Genomic DNA, 21,179 nt, shown 5'->3' with positions numbered 1-21,179 from the left:
GAAATTCTACTGTTCAGCTAGATTCATTTTGGATTTTCATTTTGGATTTTCTCTTTTCCCTGCTCTTCTTCTATGACTGACTTTTAGTTTTGTCTGGGGTTTGACATTGATAGTTTTGGATTGTCATGTCATCAGAGGAGTAGCCCTTGAGCCCATGGTCCTCCAAAAGCATCTTTCCTCTCTCTGGCATCTTCTAGAATGTGTTATTTTACGCAGATATCATGCAGGTTATCTCTCCCAGTGGCATCTGCAGAGGTGTCTGAGATCCTACCTGGTCCCCAACATTTCCATGCTCATGAAATCTGTGGACAGTAGTCCTTCACCCCAGAGCATCTCAGTTTTATATCAGAAATGCTGAGAGAAATCTCAGGCTCTTCCTGGGACTTTGGGACACACAGAGAACCTGAGACAAGCTCAAGCCTTTCTGCATTGGCACCCTTGGCACCCATCTCTACTCTCTTCCCCAACCCCCTGATGGTTTAGGGAAACCTATGAGGTGGTCCAAATTCCAGCATGCAAGTGAGAATTGCAGCATAGTTTCCCTTTGCTCTTACATCCCCCAAGCCTGCTTCTCCTTCTCCTTGTACTTATAGCCCAGTGCAGGGAGGTGTTGGGATTCTAGGCTTTTTCTCCTAAGTGTTCATCAGCATACAACTCTTTATATTTCAGTCTTTTTTCCTCCCCCTTTCCAGTTAGATTCCCTTTATTTAGTTGAGAGACAGAGAGAGAAGTGGATTGGCTTAGGATGAGAGTGGGAGAGGAGAAGTGTCTTGCCTGACAGTTGTTCCAAATCTTTCCTGTCTTTGGAATGTGGCTTATGAAATGGAAAACCAGGAATTTAAAGTCTCTGTTTTCTAGTATCACAATTTTCACTTGGAGAACTGTGGGAGGAAGGGCTAAAAGTTAATGGGGAAAATGTTCATTGCAGCACTATTTACAATAACCAAGACATGAAAGCAACCTAAATGTCCATCAACAGATGAATGGATAAAGAACTTGTGGTACATAGATACCATGGAATATTAATCAAACATTAAAAAGAATGAAATGATGCCATTTGCTGCAACATGGGTGGACCTAGAGATTGTCATACTGAGTAAAGTCAGACAGAGAGGAAGAAATATTGTATGACATCCCTTATATACAGAATCTAAAAAGAAATGATGCAAACGAAATTATCTGCAAAACAGAAACAGACTCACAGACTTAGAGAACAAACTTATGGTTGTCAGGGGAAGAATGGGGGGATGAGACAGTTAGGGAGTTGGGGACCAACATGTACACATTGATATATTTAAAATGGATAACCAAAAAGGTCCTACTGTATGGCACAGGGAACTCTGCTCAAGGTCATGTGGCAGCCTGGATTGGGGGAGAATGTATATGTGTATATGTATGCCTGAGTCCCTTTGCTGTCCACCCGAAATGATCACAACATTGTTAATCAGTTATACTCAAATATAAACTAAAAAGCTTTTTTTTAAGTCAATGGGGGAAAGACACATGGTTTAACATTTTACAGTATCATTTGCCACGTTTGTTACCTTCTTGACTAAAGCAAATGGTGGAAAAAACTTACATGCATGGGATACTTGTGTAACAGGCAGGGAACCATGTACTTCAACAACAGAGCAACCCTCAGAATCAGATACTATTGTCCCATTTTGCAGATTAGGCAAGTGCAGGTGGACAGGACTGCCAGGGACAGAATCAGAACCCAAGTAGGATTCCAAGCACATGCACTATTTACTAGAATTCAAAGATTTTTAAATTTTAAGCAGTAGAACTCCTTTATATCCTACACAGAGAACAATACTATAAAACAGTCTTTTGTGCAGGAGGAAGGTTGCCATTCTGTCTCAGGGCACTCTGACATTATTTTTGTCCGTTCTTCAAGTATAGGTTCATGGTGAGGATATAAGAGAGAGACTTTCTTTTTTTCTTGTATTGTAGAATAGTTACATTACAATGCTGTGTTTGTTTCTGCTTACAGCAAAGAGAATCATCTATATGTATACATATATTCCCTCTTTTTTTGATTTCTTTCCCATTTAGGTCACCACAGAACATTGAGTAGAGTTTCCTACTGTACAGTAGGTTCTCATTAGTTATCTATTTTATACATAGTAATGTATATATGTCAATCCCAGTCTCCCAATTCATCCCATCTTTATTCCCTCCTTGGTATCCATACATTTGTTCTCTATGTCTGTCTCTATTTTTGCTCTGAAAGTAAGTTCATCTACACCATTTTTCTAGATCCCACATAAATGTGTTAACTTATGATACTTGTTTTCTCTTTCTGACTTACCTCACTCTGTATGAGAGTCTCTAGGTCCATCCACATCTCTGCAAATGACACAATTTCATTCCTTTTTGTGGCTGAGTAATATTCCATTGTAGATATGTACCACATCTTCTCTATCCATTCCTCTGTTGATGGACGTTTAGGTTGCTTCCATGTCCTATCTATTGTAAACAGTGCTACAATGAACATTGGGGTGCATGTATTTTTTGAATTATGGTTTTCTCTGCTATATGCCCAGAAATAGAATTGCTGGATCATATGTTTGCTCTATTTTTAGTTTTTTATGGAACCTCCATACTATTCTCCATAGTGGCTGTATCCATTTATATTCCAACCAATACTGTAAGAGGGTTTTCTTTTCCAGAGGGGGATTCTCTTTTCCCTATTTCTAGTCTCTTTTCAATATTCAAAGTTGTACTTTTCTTCTTCTTGGGACTTTGCAATTACCTGAAACTTTTTTGGGAGAAAAGTCAGACCACCTGCTGTGTTGAAGTAAACTCTTCATTGGACCCATGGGAACAACAGATGGCAGAGCTCTGAGTTATGTGGTCTGCAGAGACACCAGAGTGGAGAGATGGAGGTCTGGAGCTCCTGGTAAGGAGGCCCTAGATAAAGATGAACACTTTGCAGCCCTGGTTTCCATCACTTGCCATCTGATCTCCTCTAGATTCTACCACTTGGCCTAGGAATCTGCCCTCTTTGAGTGAAAAAGCAAGTACAAGACGTGCATTGATATAAACTAGTTCCCTGCCTGCCCGTGATCCTTTATTATTCTACATTTAACAGAAAGGAATCCCCTCCCTTCTGCTTCCGGCAGGGAAGAGAGTTTAGCTAAGACAGCACAGGACTTGAGCAGAGTTGGAGAATAGTTTATGCTACTTGTAGAGAGGAAGACAGTTGCTTTGGAAAAGACATAGGCAGCATTTACAATGGAGAAAATCATGGGAAGCTTCCCCAGGAGCAGGGCCAACCTCCCTCCAGTCATGGGGCTGGAATAAGAAAGGGCTGTCTTCTGCCATCTTCTCCTGAGCAGGGAAGGTAGGACCAGCACACACATTCAATGCGTGAGTTGCACTCTTGTCCCTTGCACTCCCCTCACCTGCCAAAATGGAAGGGAAAGATCCAGCCAAGATCCTGCAGGATCTCAGTACACAGAAACCCAAATCAAGAGTCTCAGACATGGCTGCTCAGTCTCTCACAGTCCAGGGTCCCCATGATGACAGCTCAACTGCTTCAGTATGGAATTCCCTTCTGGGCCAATGTGGGGGAATTTAAAGTTCTGAATCACTCACACTGAGATTCTAACAAAAGAAAAGACCTTTGACCACTTCCAGTTTTAGGAGATTCGTGGAGTACGCAGATGTGGAACCCTGGCTTTAGACTTCTGATTCTCTTTGAAGTCTCTTGATATCAGAAATTGGAAATTAGAGGAAATGGCCTTATATAAGCCTTAAAAGTTTTATTTCCTTAAGGACCAAGTGCAAGCTCTGCCCTGCCCAGATCTAAGCCCACTCATCTGATAGGTCATTTAGAATCCTTTCATCCCAAGATGGGATGCCTACCCCATATCCCACAGGTGGAGAAAGATACTACTACATGTGTTCTTCCTCGAGCACAATTTTGCAAAACTACTAAGTGTACAGCTCTTGCACAGGCTACTTGTTTTCCCCAACAGTCATTCTCATCCTCTTCATTTTACTAACATAATCTCCAGTTTTACTTGAGGACATAGTTACCCCTTTGCAGGCTACATTTTCCCTTTTCTCTTGAAGCTAAAGATAAAAGTGTGTTAGCCACTCAGTTGTGTCTGATTCTTTGCGACTCCATGTACTATAGCCCACCAGGCTCCTTTATCCATGGGGTTCTCCAGACAAGAGTACTGGAGTGGGTTGCCATGTCTTCCTCTAGGGAATCTTCCCAACCCAAGGATCAAACCCAGGTCTCCTATACCTCTTGTATTGTAGGCAGATTCTTTACCACTAAGCCACCAGGAACACCCCTTAAAAAACTTGGCCAAGGGTCACATCATGTGGGAACTGTGCTGCCTCTCTGTGGCAATTCCATGAATAGTATCAGTCAGGGTCACTTTTCATGCGGACTTTGCCTATTCTGCTAGCAGTTATTGGAGGTGCTGGGATCTAAAAGAATAGGTGAAGCATGGGATGTAGAATTGAGGGCTCTTGCTAATTCTCCCAGTTGCCTGAGTTTAGAGGCAGGTATGGCCATCAGCACAGCAGTCCATCCAAAAGTGTTTTGTGGGGTGGTAGGAGCTAACCCCAAGGCAAAGAAATCTGTGCAAGGTCACGAGTCACAGCCTAGGATGTGTCAATCCTGATTTTTCTCCAAAACACAGCAGAGGTGTTGTGCCTGACAGTTATGAGTAGGAGCATGCAAGGACCGTCTCCAGAAGGGCCTGGGAGAGACCAGAGGCTGTAGATAGACCTACAACTTGGCAGCTGCCCATGGAAGCTCTAGAGCCTATAGCCATAGCCAGACAGCGTCCCACTTTCCTGAAGGCTCAACACTCTTGTTCACACTTTTATTGAAATTTGGGCACCTCCTGCTATCAGACACTATTTCTGACAGAAACATCTTTAACAAAGGGTGACCAACTGGCACTCCAATATTTCCTTTTTGTTGCTTCCAAAGACAAAGACTAAAACCTTGTAAAGATACAACAGCTCTGGCATGTCATCTCTGCCCAGAAAGAACACAAGCGACAGCAAGGCATGAGGCTGAAGACATGGGGTAAGGAGGAAAGGGAAATGAAAGAAGAGCCACAACAAGGAAAATATTGTACTCCTGGAAATGAAACTTCACAGTGCTGGGACTCCCCCTTAGAAGCCTGGGGCCTGACTCAGCACATGCTGATAAATGCTAAAGAGGATTTGCTCAGGAGGGGAGCAAAGTGAGACTTCCCCACAGCCATCTTCGCCTACTTGATACACTTGGGTGTTTTCCTTTCTCTTTTCCCATAGTGCTCGGGGCTCCCCAGTCACTCTACTGAGCTGGCCTGGATGTCTCTTTTCTGGCAGAAGGCAGGCCCCATGGTTGCTTTCCACCTTACGGATAAAATCTAATCATTAATCAAAGAAGGTAAGTGACAGTGAGAGGGGGAGGTTAATACAGATCTCAGAGAATGTCTTTGGGGACTTTTTGAGTATTTTTTCAACAACAGATTTTAGCCAGTATATCTCTATAGCAATGTACTATCTATTATTACTATTGTTGCTGTTATTTCACTTTATTGTCCTTTAATATTCAATCTCAAGATGAATGAATTTTACATTTTTCTCATTTGGGACAAATTACTAAGTGTTTAAGGGGCTATTTTATAGGCTTCATTTAAAAACTGACTCAGAGAAATACTTTTGGTCTTGAAACAGTTGTTTCCCAAGGGTATTGAAAGAGGCAATACATTGATGTCTGTCCACTAACTCTATAACTTCTGTCAAGGATAGAAATAAAATTTCTGTTCATAAAAGAAGAGTTGAGATAGTGAAGATTAACAAGAAGTTAAGATCTCAGCCTGAATTTTCCCAGGAGCATCTTTATCCTTATTAATCATGGAAACAGAGAAAACATGGGATTTCCTAAAGGAACTTGTACCAAGTGAAAAACAATGAACAATCCAAGAGTGCACACCACTCCAACTGGAACACAAATTTCAATCTTGCTAGAAGGTCAGTTCTCTGAGCTCTTTACGACTCTAACCAGTTATACACAAAGGGCATATAACTTACTACAGTGTGAAAATATAAGAAAATCTTATCCATGTGCTTTGTCAGTTTTACAAATGGTCTGAACGATCACAAAAAAAGAAAGAAAGGAGAGACAGGATCAACTGATCCTGGGAGTCTTACAAAGTCACTATTCTGCTTGTATTTGAGAAAAAAATAAAACACCTTTGCTATGATTCACCACATCATAGGGAACTCAAGAAGCTAGAGGAAGACAACATAAGAAGGAAGAGAAAGGACGCGACGAGAAGAAATGATGAGAGACGAGAAGGAGAAAATGTCGGCTCCAATCAAGCTGCCCCATCAAAGGACTGCTTGCTCAGATCCTGATTCCATGGTCAGAGGCTCCGGTGCCCTGAGCATCTTTCCATTTTTGCTGTTCTCATCTCTTCACTTCTCCCATAGCCAATAATGACAAGAAATAGAGTAAATGTCTCTTTTTAGGTGGTAGGTGGAGCAAGGGGTTTTCTAAGTTTCTTAGAAACTTAGCTTTCTTAAATTTCTAAAGGAGCAGCGAGATCTGGGTAAAGAAAGTAGGGAAGGCACCACTGCTCCCCCAGAATCTCTAGAGGGACAAGTGAAGCTTCTCATCTTTGAGCTCCCCACATTTAATATAGGTTTCTGTCTGAGGTCCTTCAGCATCTCCTGCCCCACCCGAAGAGAGTAAGTATACCCGTGGAAATCCCCTGAGCCAACTAGCACATGCTGTACCAAAATATTGTGTCTTGACTTTGTTCTTTTACATCTTCACAACTAAAGGAAAGAGATACAATCAAAATGATAGTCCACTTGAATGATAAACAAGAGAATTTAAAGAGACATGACCCAATTACTCACCCATGGAGTGACAGCCTGTGAGCAGTTCACGAGGTCTGTGTTGCTGGATGGCTATAATTTGTGATTTCTCTTTGAACACTTAGTTCATGGAAATTTATAATTGCAGCTTTCTTGAAAGGATGTTCAGCCCAACATGCAATCAGGCTTATAATTGTCTAACTGAGCATTCAAAGAAAAATCAGAAGTGAGAATACAAATTATCATTTGATGCACAAAATTGTCACCGTTTATTTATGTCACTCTTCATGGAAGATGTGTGGAAAATGTCAAAAGAAGGCCTCAGCAGATGGAGGAGGTAGATTGTGTCCCATTCAGTTGGCTTCTTGCTTTAAAATGTTCTTTGAATTTGTAATCCATTGTATGACGTTATGAACAAGGCTCCCCATGTCTGGCACTGGGTCTGCCTCAACTCTGAAGAGGAGCTTCCAGGGACTAGCACAAATGCCCCACCTCTTCTTTTCACCTCTTACGAGTTTGCCACAGTACCTGTAATAATGTGCTTAGTCGCTCAGTCTTGTCCGACTCTTTTCGACCCCATGGACTGTAGCCCGCCAGGCTCCTCTGTCCACGGGGATTCTCCAGGCAAGAATACTGGAGTGGGTTGCCATGCCCTTCTCCAGGGGATCTTCCTAACCCAGGGATCAAACCCAGGCCTCCTGCATTGCAGGCAGATTCTTTACTAACTGAACCACCAGGGAAGCCCACCTGTAACAATAAGACAAGCTAATTCATGTGGCTTTCTAAGACTGTTTTACACTGGGACAAGGGATATTATTCATCTTGGTTACTATAGCCATTCTTGGGGCTTCCCTGGTGGCTCAGAAAGTAAAGAATCTGCCTGCAATGCAGGCGGCCTGGGTTCAATTTCTGGGTTGAGAAGAGTCCCTGGAGGAAGAAATGGCCACTCCAGTATTCTTGCCTAGAAAGTCCCATTGACAGAGGAGCCTGGCGGGTTACAGTCCATGGTGCCTCAAAGAGTCCGATACGACTGAGTGACTAACACTTTCCCACTTTCCCATAGCATTCTTACAGGTTCATAGGACCGATGTTACTCAATAACAGTGAATTGAACAGAAGTTTATGTCACTGTCCATTCAGCATTTCTGTAATTGTCATCCTATATTCACAGTCTTATGGATTTTTCTAAAAAAAAAAAAAAAAAGGTGAATCAAGACAGTGGTATTTCAGGGCCAGAATCCAGGTTAGATTATCCACAGACATAAGTAAAAGTATGTTGATGACAGAACTGCTATCTACCTATGACTGTGAACACCAATGATGTGGAAGAGCATCCAACAATTACTAAGAAGTCATCCAGGCTTGGGCTTCCCTGGTGACTCAGCAGTAAAGAATCTTCCCGCAACATAGGAGTTGTGGGTTCGATCCCTGGGTCAGGAGGGTCCCCTGGAGCAGGGCATGGTAACCCTCTCTAGTATTCTTGCCTAGAGAAGTCCATGGACAGAGGAGCCTGGCAGACTACAGTCCATAGCAAAGAGTTGGATGCTGAAGCGACTTAGCATGCACACAGCCAGGCTTGACAAATATCACTGTTTTAACCATGAGGCTGTGTTGAGGACAATTTTTATGGACAAACTAGTTTAAGGAGAGTCTGAAAGACTTCTATCATTGTCTCAGAATCCTGTCCTATATATGTTGGTACCAGTGTGGCATGCATATACCTTATATTCTTGAAAAGCTGTGTGGCTATCAGATTTTCACAAATAGAATCCTATTTTAAATACAAAGAGAAAACTGTTTAATCCATTAAACAAAGGGTCGGCAGATTTTTTCTGTAAAGAGCCAGACAGTGAAGATTTTACACTTTGTGTGATGTACAGTTTCTGTCTCAGTGACTTTACTGTGATGATACAATAACAAAGCAACCATGTATCAACACAACTTTACTTACAAGACCAAGTGTATGTGTTAGTTGCTCAGTCGTATCCAACTCTTTGTGACCCCACGGACTGTAGCCCACCAAGCTCCTCTGTACATGGAATTCTCCAGGCAAAAATACTGGAGTGGCTTGCCATTCCCTTCTCCAGGGGATCTTTCCAACTCAGGGATCGGACCCAGGTCTCCTGCATAGCAGGCTGATTCTTTACCATCCGAGCCACCAGGGAAGCCCACCACAAGAAAAAGTAGTGGGCCAAATTTGGCTCCTGGGCCATAGCTTGGCAACTTCTACATTAAACAAATAATTATCAAGTGCCTACTACGATGGATGAGGCATAAGTAACCACCAGAAATACACACACAAAAAAACACAACAGAAAAGTGACAGTGCTTGTGGAACTCTATCATGTATGTTCAGAGATGGGAGGGAGACAATTTAAAATATACCCTCAGTAAATGGCTTCATTAAGTGCACAATCTTCCTTTACAGCAACACTCACTCAGACAAGCAATTGATAAACTTTGTCTGTTTAGATTTTTGTCTCATGATTCTTTTAAAGTGGATCTAAGATAGTTCAAGCCTTGATTTGAATTCACCACCTCCATCTGAAATAAGGCCAGTACATTTGCGGGCAGCCAGGGATGCCAAAGAGGTGCCAGCCTCTGAAAGCCTCCATCCCTTCCTTTCCTCTGCTTCTTTTACAACAGCAATACTTGTACTCACACTTCCTGTTTCTGGCACTTGCCTTCTTTTCTTCTGTTTAGACTTCCCCCCTACTTCCCCCCTGTGGTTAAACAAGTATAAAGTCCTAAAGCTGTAGATTTAAGTTGCTCTCTCTCTCTCTCTCATTCATTCCTACGCATAGGCTCACGCGCTTGCTGTCTCCTCTGTTTCTCTCAGAATGACACTTCTAAGTACTGCTTTGGGTACGCTTTTCTATTTACTTCAAGCTGTTTCTGGAGAAAGTGGCTATGCAGAGAATGGTGAGTCATTTCTGATTTTTCTTCAGGATTTCAGATGATTCCTAGCATCTATTTCAGTTGCTCAGATCCCTAATAGACTGGAATGGGGCACTGGATTAAATTTAAGGGAATTTGAGGGCTTACCACCATTTTGCCTGTTCTAACCACCAGGACAGAGGGCCTGGGGCCAACACTGCAAGTGGCCTATAAAGGCTTAGAATTGTCAAGGGATGCACTTGACTCTCCCAATGTGAATCTTAAATATTTGTTGATGCCTCTAATCTTACAAAAAGAACACCCATAGAGACACAATGGTTATGCTTGTTAGAGAACCTTCAAGGTAACTTTACCTTGCCAAGAAAAGAAGCTCATTTTGTTTTGCTTTAGCTTTTTAGGAGGCTCCAAAAACACCACTTTCAAGATAAAATAATATCTAGAAACAACCACTTTGTCTGCACTTACCTTTGCTGTTTTCTCAGCACCTACTCCAGTATCTAGAACATAGTAGACATTTAACAAATATTTGAAAATTTCTTCAAAATACTTTAGTTTTGGTGTGATCATGTGGTATTCTTAGTGAATAACTGAATAGGGGTAAGATCTGAATGAATTCTCTTTGAAATATGTTTAACTGTATCCAGCCAATGAATTTATCATCATATAATAATTATCTTTAAAATCCTTAAATACTTAGTACCTAGAGGCAGATGCTGTCTACTTTGTAAATCTATTGTAATTACAACTGAAATTACGCAAAGGTGAAGTGGCCCAGAGGAGCCACCTGGAAACTTGGACCACCAATTTGTTCCTGAAAATTAAATGCTTTCACTTTAAGATTTAAAAAGTATTTGCCTAGTGAAGATATCAAGCACGTCAGCCTAATGACTCAGCTTAGATAGCTTAAGTCATGTAATCACTAAGGAAGGAAATCCCTAGCATATTTTCATTAATGGAATTGTCAGAGGGTTGACATTTTTTATAGTGTGACTGTGAATGAATCACTTTGTGGGGGATGATAATTATTTCATGGTAAATGTTGTCTTGTGTCTGTACAAATAGATGCTTGGCAGGTAACACATAAATCTTACCCTTTGGAATATAATATATCCCTTCTGCTTCCCTACCCAACACAGTGGTCATTTTATTTTAAAAACAAATTAAGGATTCTAATTGAAAGCTGAGTTTTCACTTCAACTTTTTAAATTTCAGGGTATTTTTTAAGAGATCTGTAACCACCCATCCACATGATTACATCAAAATACTTCTCGGTTTGAGGTGTCAGGAATTCAAAATAATCAACTGCTCTTTGTTAAAGATAAGTTAGTTCTCTGATAAGCATAAGAGTTATCAAGAGAAGATACTTTTTAAAAATCCAAATCATTTATACTTTTAATCAACTAAGCCCTTCCAGTAGGAAAACTTCTAAACCACATTGTCTTGTCTGTAATACATATTTCAAAAATTCTAATTTTTATAGTAAGCATTTTTTAAAACTCACTGTTCATAAGCTCTATGTAATTTCAAAGCTGTGGTCATAATAATACCTTTGACAAAACACTCTTTTTCAAAGGAACCCCCAAAGATTTCATGTATATCCTTTGAATTAGAATTCTTTTTTTTTTTCACCTTTTCTTTATTTCTCAAAGAATGTGATAATAGTCTTAGCTAGCCCTTATTGAGTGTTTTCTGTGTTCTAAGCAAGATCTTTGTACTCAGTGATTCCTCATAATAACACGAATTTAAATATCAGAACCCTGAAGCTTAGAGAGGATCTGATGAAGGATCACAGCTACACAGTGAAACAGCCAGGATTTAAATCCACATCTGTCCAGCTCTGGTGCTGGAGGTCTTAACCACTGTGTATATAACTCTTAATTAAGCTGAGAGCAGATATGACATTCTTTCTGTAAAATGCCATGCAATTTTGCAGGTTATTGAGGGGACTTTCCTTGTTTACAAAGCAACTTTGGCTCAGAATCAATGAGCTCAGAACCTGCTAAACAACCAATGAGCTATTTCTCAAAACAAAGCCATTTTAACTGCATGACCACTACTTTTTTCTCTTTCATGGAAGTATCATTAATTTACAATGTTGTGTTAGTTTCAAGTATACAGCAAAGTGATTCAGTTATACATATATAGAGAGACACACACACACATATGTATATGTCTTTTTCAGATTCTTTTGCATTATAGATTATTACAAGATATTGAGTATAGTTCCCTGTGCTTTACAGTAGGGTTTTATTATTTACCTATGTTATATATAGTAGTATGTATACGTTAATCCCAAACTCCTAATTTATCTGCTTCCCACCTCACCTTCCACCCTTTGGTAAATTAGGTAAGTTTGTTTTCTATGTCTGTGAATCTATTTTTATTTTGTAAATAATTTCATTTGTATCATTTTTTTTAGATTCTACATATAAGCAATATCATATGATATTTATTTTTCTCTGTCTGACTTACTTATCTTAGTATGATAGTCTCTACGTCCATCCATGTTGCAGCAAATAATACCAATTATTTCATTCTTTTTCATGGCTGAGTAATATTCCATTATATATATATATGTATATATATATATATATATACACACACACACACACACACACACACACACACACATACACATATATATACATACTACATGTTTTTTATCAATTCAACTGTCAATGGACCTTTAGATTGTTTCCATGTCTTGGCTATTGTAAGTGGTCACTGCTTTATAGAATGTATAAGAATATACAGTAAATTTGCTTTGCCAGATTGGATGGCTAAGGGTAGCAGGAGTGCTTTGTTCTGTTGATACCCAGAATCTACTAAAGTCTGCTCTCTCTGCCTTAAGAGTTAAAGAGTTTTGGAGACAAAGTTGACCCACAAATGTCTGAATCCAAAGAGTAATGTAGGTTCTATTGTACTAGATTGGTAGATATTCTAAGGAAGAGAAAATATTTAGAGTGCATGAGTACTGCCAGATAAGGGCAGGCTAAAGCCACCCAGAATCATTCCATCAAGAAAGGTGCCAGCAATTAGGGGACTGGACCTCACTCTGTAATATTAGGAGCAAATATATTTTGACATGGAAGCCCCAAATAGTGGACTGCCCCTCATTATTTAAAACTGCCATTAAAAAGAGGGCCATGTCCAGCTGAAATACAGTTCAGTTCAGTCACTTAGTCATGTCCAACTCTTTGCGACCCCATGGTCTGCAGCACGCCAGACTGCCCTGTCCATCACCAACTCCTGTAGCTTGCTCAAACTAATGTCCTTTAAGTGGGTGATACCATCTAACCATCTCATCCTCTGTCATCCCCTTCTCCTCCTGCCTAAGATCTTTCTCAGCATCAGAAGTCTGCTGGTGGCAGAATTGTGAGCTCGATGGACTCTAGGTATAGTCAGAAAGAGCAGTGCCTGCAGCTCTTACCTAGGTGCGGCTCTTCAAGATTTGTTGAACTGACCTTTCTCTCAACTGGTTGGTTCACTCACAACCAGCTTTACTAATTTTCACAAAGAACTACTGGGTTGTTGAAGTAAAGAGGGTTCTGTCTGTAATCCCATGGCCTTCAGGATACTCAGTTGGGGTTTAATTTTCAGTATATTCTCTGTCCTATTTAAAGCCAGTGCTGTGTTGTATTGTGCTTAGTAGCTCAGTCATGTCTGACTTTTTGCGACCCCACCAGGCTCCTCTGTCCATGGGGATTCTCCAGGCAAGAATACTGGAGTGGGTTGCCATGCCCTTCTCCAAGGGAGTCCCCAACCCCTAGAGCTTCAATTTTCTAGTATCAGTGGCCAAAGTAATTTCAGTATCAATGGACCTTGAAGCAGTCATAGCTCACACTCAATCTCTCCAAGAATGGCTTTGGTTACTCTGGATTTTCTCAGATCCCAGATGGAGTATCTTTGATGACATATTTTTCTTTATCAAATACTATTAAATATACACACAAATATATATATTTAATCTTAGGGGCATCAATCTATCTTAAGAAATCAAATACTATTTCTGAAAGACAATACTTTCCAAAAGCAATGGCATAAAAATTCTGGTTTCCCACATGCTTCTAGAATTTTGCTCATATTCATAAAACACAATATCTCTAAAAGGAGGATATACTAGCACAGAAGTAGTATCTTTAAGATTCATGGGAAGCTCCACCAGGTCTGAGTCCTGTGATGTAATTTTTTCTGATCCTCTTTGCCTCAGTTAGTAGCTTAAGACAAGTGGCTTTAAATAGATATTCACACAATGGGAAAAATCAATGGGACTTTTAGGTGGGATATCTGTTTAGGTAAGGGAAAGCTACTGTTTTAATACGTGAACTTCTCACTGCAAGATAGCTATCATCTTTCATTCATTCAAAAACAATTTTTGGGAGGCAATAAAGGAAGATTAGTAATAAAGTACAATGTTAGATTAGGTGGCACATAAATAATAGAGTGTCTCATTTAAATGTATAGACTAACAAAAGAAATACTCGTTATATAAAAGAAAGGATGCATTTAGTGTCTCATTCTAGATTTCCAATGCACTTGCCCAATAGCAAGATATTTATAAATCTTTGGAGACTATTTATCAATTGTGATGACTTTTTTCTATTAGGAAAAAATCTGTGCTCATTAAGCTTTGTTTGAGTTTTGTCATTTTGTTTGCTTTTATTTATTTATTTATTTATTTTTGAAGTCCTATTTCTTGCCTCTGCCCTCGGGCTTTCCTTCTTTAGACAAACAGTCACCACTCCTTCATGTCTGCCGTGAAAGGCTGCCATTTCAGCAACACCAGTTCAGATTGCACAAGGAGGCATTTGTTGGCTTCATTCACATCTGTAGGTTTGTTCCTTGCCAGGAGATTTTGACGATGCAGAACTGGATGACTACTCATTCTCGTGCTACAGTCAGCTGGAAGTGGATGGACTCCAGCACCTGCTGACCTGCATGTTTGATGACTCGGACATCAACAGCACCAATCTGGAATTTGAAATATGGTGAGGAATGGTGCCTTCAATGGGTGCTTAGAAATCCTCCATCTCTCTTTCGTATACTGCACAGCAACAGCTGCGAAGGAGAGTGTGGGGGCTAATTATCAAATATTAAAATCGAGTAAATTCCAAAAACTTCCTCAAAGTCCTTGTCTTTCACCAAGAGACTCAAGCAAAGAAACACTCAGGAGCTCATCTTTCAGGTCCTCACTGCTACAGCCAAATGATGGTGTGGATGTGGGAGGTCCCACATCCCTCCTGACTTCATGGCAGAATTTAAATTCTGATTGTCCTGGTTCACTCCTCCCCTAAAGGCTCTTTGCCCAACATGGAACAATCTAGTGTCTTCAAGCCATACTCCTGGGTGGGTGCCTGGTTTCTGATCCTAACACGAGCACTTAACTAGCTTTTTAACCTAGAGTAAGTTGTGTAGCTTATCTATTCCTTTGTTTCTTCACCTGTTAAATACCACCTCATAGGGAGATGTGATGGTTAAATAATTTAATACTTCAATTATTTAATTAGATGATATATCCAGTATGTAATAAGTAATGAAAAAGAGGCACTAAGTCAAAACTCTGTGAATCTAGACCCAACGGCCTCCCAGCCAGTTGCCGATACCAGTTTTCTAAAAATCCACAGGAAGAAATTGACTCTGGGTTTCACGGAGCCACTAACAAAGGTAAAAAGAAAGAGAAAGTCTCTTAGCAGATTTGAAAGTTTAGTAAAGAGCTCAGAGAACTTATCTTCTCCCTCTTCCACAAAACATCTCTTGTTGCCAATAGTTACTATCTCTGATCACTTGAAAAAAAAAATACTCTGTCATGAAATTCTGACTTGTGGCTATTTCCAAATTCATATCAGATGACCTAATTTTAGTTAGTTGTGTAGTAAGGAAAATGAGTCAAAATCTACCAGTAGTAAAAGAGGGCTTCTTATATTCCATAGACAGCCAATCTCCCACAATACATGGTCTTGACAAGCCCTGGATCCCATGTCTTATGTTAATTCCCTGCCTCTGTGCATGCAATGTCTCCTGCTAAGATCTTTGGATAAATATGACCTTGAACTTGAGTGCCATAGTGTGTTCTCAGTCTGCCTCTGTCAGTTCACTTCTATCACATGCTTTCCAGGAATAACATACATCTAGAGAAGAGGAACCTACAATGTCCAAAGTCTTTGCAACAAGTACACTCCACTAAAGCTGCTGAACAACTCATTCAAAAGATGCACATCATTTTTGTGGGCAAAACCCCCTCTGACACAGAGGTCTGCTCTGCCTCTCCAGCCAGCTGGGTGGTAAACGGCAGTGGTTTTATTTGGCGAGACGGGGGTTGACCTTCTGTCCACTTTCACTCATAACAGTGTCTGACCACTTCCTTGGCCACTTGAACAAACTTCCCCACTTCCTTTCACCGGTCTCTTGATTTCGCCTGTCATATTTTAACCTGTCCGTAGCCTCTGTTTGGGTTGCTAGGTTGGATTCAGATATTTCCATTGGAAAGGGATTGTTTTAAGACATGTTTTCCATGTTAAAAAGTAAGTATGAAGCCCTTAGTAGGCTGAGATGCTTCTGGAGGGCAGTCATTTTCCCAAAGTTAGCCACACCTTGAGGGGAAGATTCGTGCAACTCCTGGATTCTGAGCAGCCGTGTAGCTCAAGTTAAGTGTGTGTTAAGTCATTTCAGCCATACCTGACTCTTTGTGATTCTATGGACTATAGCCCACCAGGCTCCTCCTGGGATTCTCCAGACAAGAATACTGGAATGGGTTGCCGTGCTCTCCTCCAGGGGATCTTCTCGACCCAGGGATCGAACCTGCATCTCTTATGTCTCCTGCATTGGCAGGATTTTTTTTTTTTTTTTTTTTTTACCACTTAGGGCCACCTGGGGGCTGTAGCTCAAGTTAAAGCCCCCTTAAATAGTATTGAATTTGCTGCTAAATTTGGACTTCTTTCCCCCAAAATTGCTTTATGCAAGCTTTTCCTTTTTTTCTGTGAATATAAATTTATACAGAAAGAAATTGGAAATCACTGAAAACTGAGTTCTGCTGAAGTCTTTACACAGGTGGGATTTTTGATGGAAACCAGATGTTTCCCAGAGGGCTCACCAGGGTCATTTTCCAACAAGCACTTACCACCTGCCTGATCTGGCCACCAGACTCCCAGACTTAGAAACCAATAATTTCATGTTCAACATGTGGATCCATCTCTCGGAGATGGACTAGCCAAAATCACAGAGGCAAATGACCAGCATGCCAAGTGACAACTTTACATGGATAAATGCAACTCTTGTGGTGACCTAAATATTCATCCCACGCTCAAGTCTTTGAGGGGAGGTGACAGAAAGGGCAGTAGATCATACATCAGTATAAATCCATTCTCACTGGGGGGCCTAGAAACTTTTTGTTCACCAGCACCCTGACCGGCTCCCAGGTACTGGCAGTGACAAAGCTGAAGCTCCAGAAACAGGCAGGGAAGTTGTCATCCCAATAATCAATACAACCAATAACCCAATAACTAGCTCTGTGACCCGAGAATTACATTTAAAGTCTGATCACAACAACCGTTCACAGTGGATGGTTGGTGCCTGTAAATGGTATTTAATTTTGTGTCATGGGATATTCATTTAAACATGTGATCCAAAGGTTCAGTAAATATAGAAGCAAAACAAAGGAAATCTGTTGGTTGATTTTATTGATAAAACCAGAGTTATTTGATTCAGATCTCAAAGTGGTTAATTTTCTTTTTTAATTTAGTTGCTAGCCTTTAAAAATCTAGGTATCTCTTTGAAAATCAGACTTGGTAATACTGGTCCCAGACAGCAAAAATCAACTGAACAGAATTCTGATGGCTTCTATAGATGGGGAATTAAATCTCAGTCCTGAAGTTAGCCCACTGTTCTCATTTTTATTACCCACGTGGACACCATAGGCATGTAAATTTGGGCCCCTGCTTTTTAGTTGTTTGCATAATTTTCACAGGCAGCTCTCAGAAGGTAATTGTATTCCCTTTATTTCCACATTCGTGAAGGCACCACAGTCACTCCCATGTGCCACCTACAGATACCACTTCAAATATGTCATTTTTTTTTTCATCAATTACCACCAACATCACAGGCTACATCCAACCCAGGCTACCTCATATTCCTGACTTAACTAGCAATATCTGTCAAGTGTTGTTAATCTAGTCCTTTCTAAACCATACTAACTTTTAAGAAGATTCTGTCTTTTAGGACCAAATGAGGAATAACTTCTGTGGTTTGTTTTTAGTATTTCCATGTAAATGCCTGTTTGCACCAACAAGAGAAATGTGTTTAACACTAAACTACACAAGTTTGTGGGAGATTGAGGAAAGTGGCATTGAGGTGAATAATCCTGTGGTCCCCAGCAGTCTCTATTTTCAGAAAAAAGGAATTTGCGTAAGTACTTTAGGGTTGATGTCCTCCACGGGGCCAATTTTGCTAGCCTATGGGTCTACTTGGGCACCTGTAGTGATTTTTTCTCCCCACCAAAATACCCTAAACAGCTCTATCCAACAGAAATATAATATGACCCACATATGTGGGAGTGATATATGTAATTTAAATTGTCTAGTAGCCACGTTTAAAAAAAAAAGGTGAAAATTAATTTTAATAATGTCTTATTTAATGTAATATTGCCAAAATAGTACATTTCAACCTATATGAACAAAAAATATGAACAGTATGAACATAAATATTCATGAGGTATTTTGAATATCTGCATCTTCAAAATTTGATATTTCCTATTTGGAGCACATCTCAATTTAGACAAGCCATATTTCAAAGATTCAACATCCACATGAGGGGCTGTGGCCATTGTGTTGGGGAGTGTAGTCCTAGAACCTTCCTAATCCTAGCAATACACACTTAGCACCAAGTAAGTTGTTTTAATTTAATTAAGTGAATGGAAATGAATTGGATTGACTCGAGTTGAGCCACTCATGGGAGACACTGAGTTTCCTCTGGTCACCTGAAGCCAGGGTCAGTGGCACGAAATGAGGCTGCCTGTTCTAGACCACAGTTGCCTCCTCGTCCCCTGTCATGGCTTCTCCTCCACAAAGAGCAGGTCCTAGTGCTCAGGGCCCTTAAAGGGTGCCCATCCTGGAGGGGTCGCTAAGAGTCGGACACGACTGAGCGACTTCACTTTCACTTTTCACTTTCATGCATTGGAGAAGGAAATGGCAACCCACTCCAGTATTCTTGCTTGGAGAATCCCAGGGACGGCGGAGCCTGGTGGGCTGCCGTCTATGGAGTCGCGCAGAGTTGGACACGACTGAAGCAACTTAGCAGCAGCGCAGCCTTGTAAGACAGCCATGTGGTGATGCTTTATTGTTGTTGCTCATTACTCACATTTCTTGAAAAGCAAGAATGAATTGAGAATATCATTTTAGATTCTTCTCAAATGTCCAACAGTACTGAAACATTCCTAGGTGCTACGGATCTGCAACTGAACACTCCACAGACATCTGCTAGAGAGCTCAGGAATGATCCTGGAAAGGGCTTATATATGCATATGCAGAGAAAAGTGTACACACATCCAATTTGACCACAGAAAAACAACACACATTCTACATTGTGGGTAGCAAATGACCTTTGGAGAATATACTCTCCATGTTTTTTTTCTAAAAAAATCCGATTAATGAGAAGAATTCTCTTCACAGAAGCCAACCATTTTCTTCCACCATCCTCACTTCCAATTTGACCCAGTTTACTTCTTTTTAGGACTCTGTGGCTGGTTTTAAAGGGCATGTAGGGAAAACAAACTGGTAACCATGGTTATCACAAGAGATGTGAATCAAGCTGGGGGTTGAAGAAAAGACGAGAAATGAGTAATTTTCCTTTTACTCTGCATTGTTTATTTTTACAGTGAGAATACATACTCTGCTTTACTTCTTTAATTTTTATGTTGTTTGTTAATTTCATTTTACTTTCTTTTTTGATTACAGTTCATTTGGGGGATAAAGTTTACCTATGGTAAAATGTACAAATACTAAATGAGTTTTGAGAAACATATATGACATGTTGCCATCACCTCAGTTGAGATGCAGAAAATTCCTTTCACCCTAGAAGGACGCATCATGTCCCCTTTCAATCTCTCATCTCCTGTGAGAAATCACAGTTTTGAATTCTATCACCCTTTGGTTTTGCTGGTTTCTGATAGTTCTTATAAATGAAATAATACACTGCTCCCTCTTTTCTGTCTGACTTCTTTCACACAACAAAATGTTTTTGAGATTTATCCATGTTTATGCTTATCTCATAGCTCATCTTTCCAATTGCTGAGTATTAATTCCACTGTTCAAATATTCCATAGATTTTTTTTTGGAACTTTTACTCTTGTCCTCATCCATCTTTACAAATTATTGATCAAAGTTAGATTGTGATATTTTATTTCTTTACCTAAATATATAAGTTAAGCAAATGTCTCTCTATAAACAGTTAGCAGGGAGGAAGGGTTGAGGAGAGGGATAGTTAGGAAGTTTGGGATTGACACGTACACACTGCTATATTTTAAAAGGATAACCATTCTCCCAAATCATCCCACCCTCCCCCTCTCCCACAGAGTCCAAAAGACTGTTCTATACTATACAGGGTTCAGGATTGGGAACACGTGTATACCTGTGGCGGATTCATGTTGATATATGGCAAAACCAATAAAATATTGTAAATTTAAAAAATTTTTTAAAAAAAGAAATGGATAACCAACAAAGACCTACTGTATAGCACAGGGAACTCTGTTCAATATTATGTAACAACCTAAGTGGGAAAGAATTTGGAAAAGAATAGATACATGTACGTTGTTGTAGTTTTTGTTGTTGTTTAGCTGCTAAGTCCTTTCTGGCTCCCAGACTCCTCTATTCATGGGATTTCCCAGGCAAGAATACTAGAGTGGGTTGCAATGACTTCCTCCAGAGGATCATCCTGACCCAGGGATCAAACCCGTGTCTCTTACACTGACAGGCAGATTCTTTACTGCTGAGCCACTGGAAAGCCCTAGATGCATGTATATGTATAACCAAATCACTTCATTGTACACCTGAAATCAACACAACATCCTTAATCAGCTATACTCCAACAAATCTATCACAAATTTTTAATGCTTTGTTTTTTGATGGACATTTGAGTTTTCTCAAGTTTGAGGTTATTCTTTTTTAAGTTATCATTAACATTCTTTCACAAATCAGTTTAATATAAATTTTCACTTCTTTGAAGTAAAAACCTCGGAGTGGAATTACTGTATCACTAGGTGGATGTGTATTTACCTTTATAAGAAACTGCCCAACAAGTTTTCCAAAGTAGTTATATCATTCTACTCTCCTGCTCTCAATGTATGAGAACTGCACATCATTCACAATATTTGACTTTAAAATAGTATCTCATGATTTTATTACATTTTGCAAATGACAAATAACGTTGACCACTTTTTCATGTACTGT

The 21,179-nt window shown here is 40.0% G+C and overlaps 1 protein-coding gene across 4 annotated transcripts in view; it reads left to right on the top strand.

The window, feature by feature from the left end:
* Positions 1–5,261: 5,261 nt before the first annotated feature.
* The window catches only part of IL7R (interleukin 7 receptor), a 36,093-nt gene continuing 20,175 nt past the window's right edge, over positions 5,262–21,179 (top strand). Inside the window, exons 1-2 of one of the 4 annotated variants that reach the window (XM_025270614.2) lie at positions 5,262–5,404; positions 14,591–14,729. In XM_025270614.2, the coding sequence (XP_025126399.1) occupies positions 14,680–14,729 (50 nt within the window). In that variant the 5' untranslated portion in view covers positions 5,262–5,404; positions 14,591–14,679. Of the gene's footprint in view, positions 5,405–9,605; positions 9,766–14,468; positions 14,730–21,179 lie in introns of those variants that run through there. The other 3 variants (XM_006074898.3, XM_025270613.2, XM_044932609.1) reach the window with 3 other exon arrangements.

Source organism: Bubalus bubalis, chromosome 19, assembly GCF_019923935.1.
Source record: "Bubalus bubalis isolate 160015118507 breed Murrah chromosome 19, NDDB_SH_1, whole genome shotgun sequence".
NCBI lineage: Eukaryota > Metazoa > Chordata > Mammalia > Artiodactyla > Bovidae > Bubalus > Bubalus bubalis.
The sequence above is the reverse complement of the archived record's forward strand: the minus strand, read 5'-3'. Positions and strand labels throughout refer to the sequence as shown.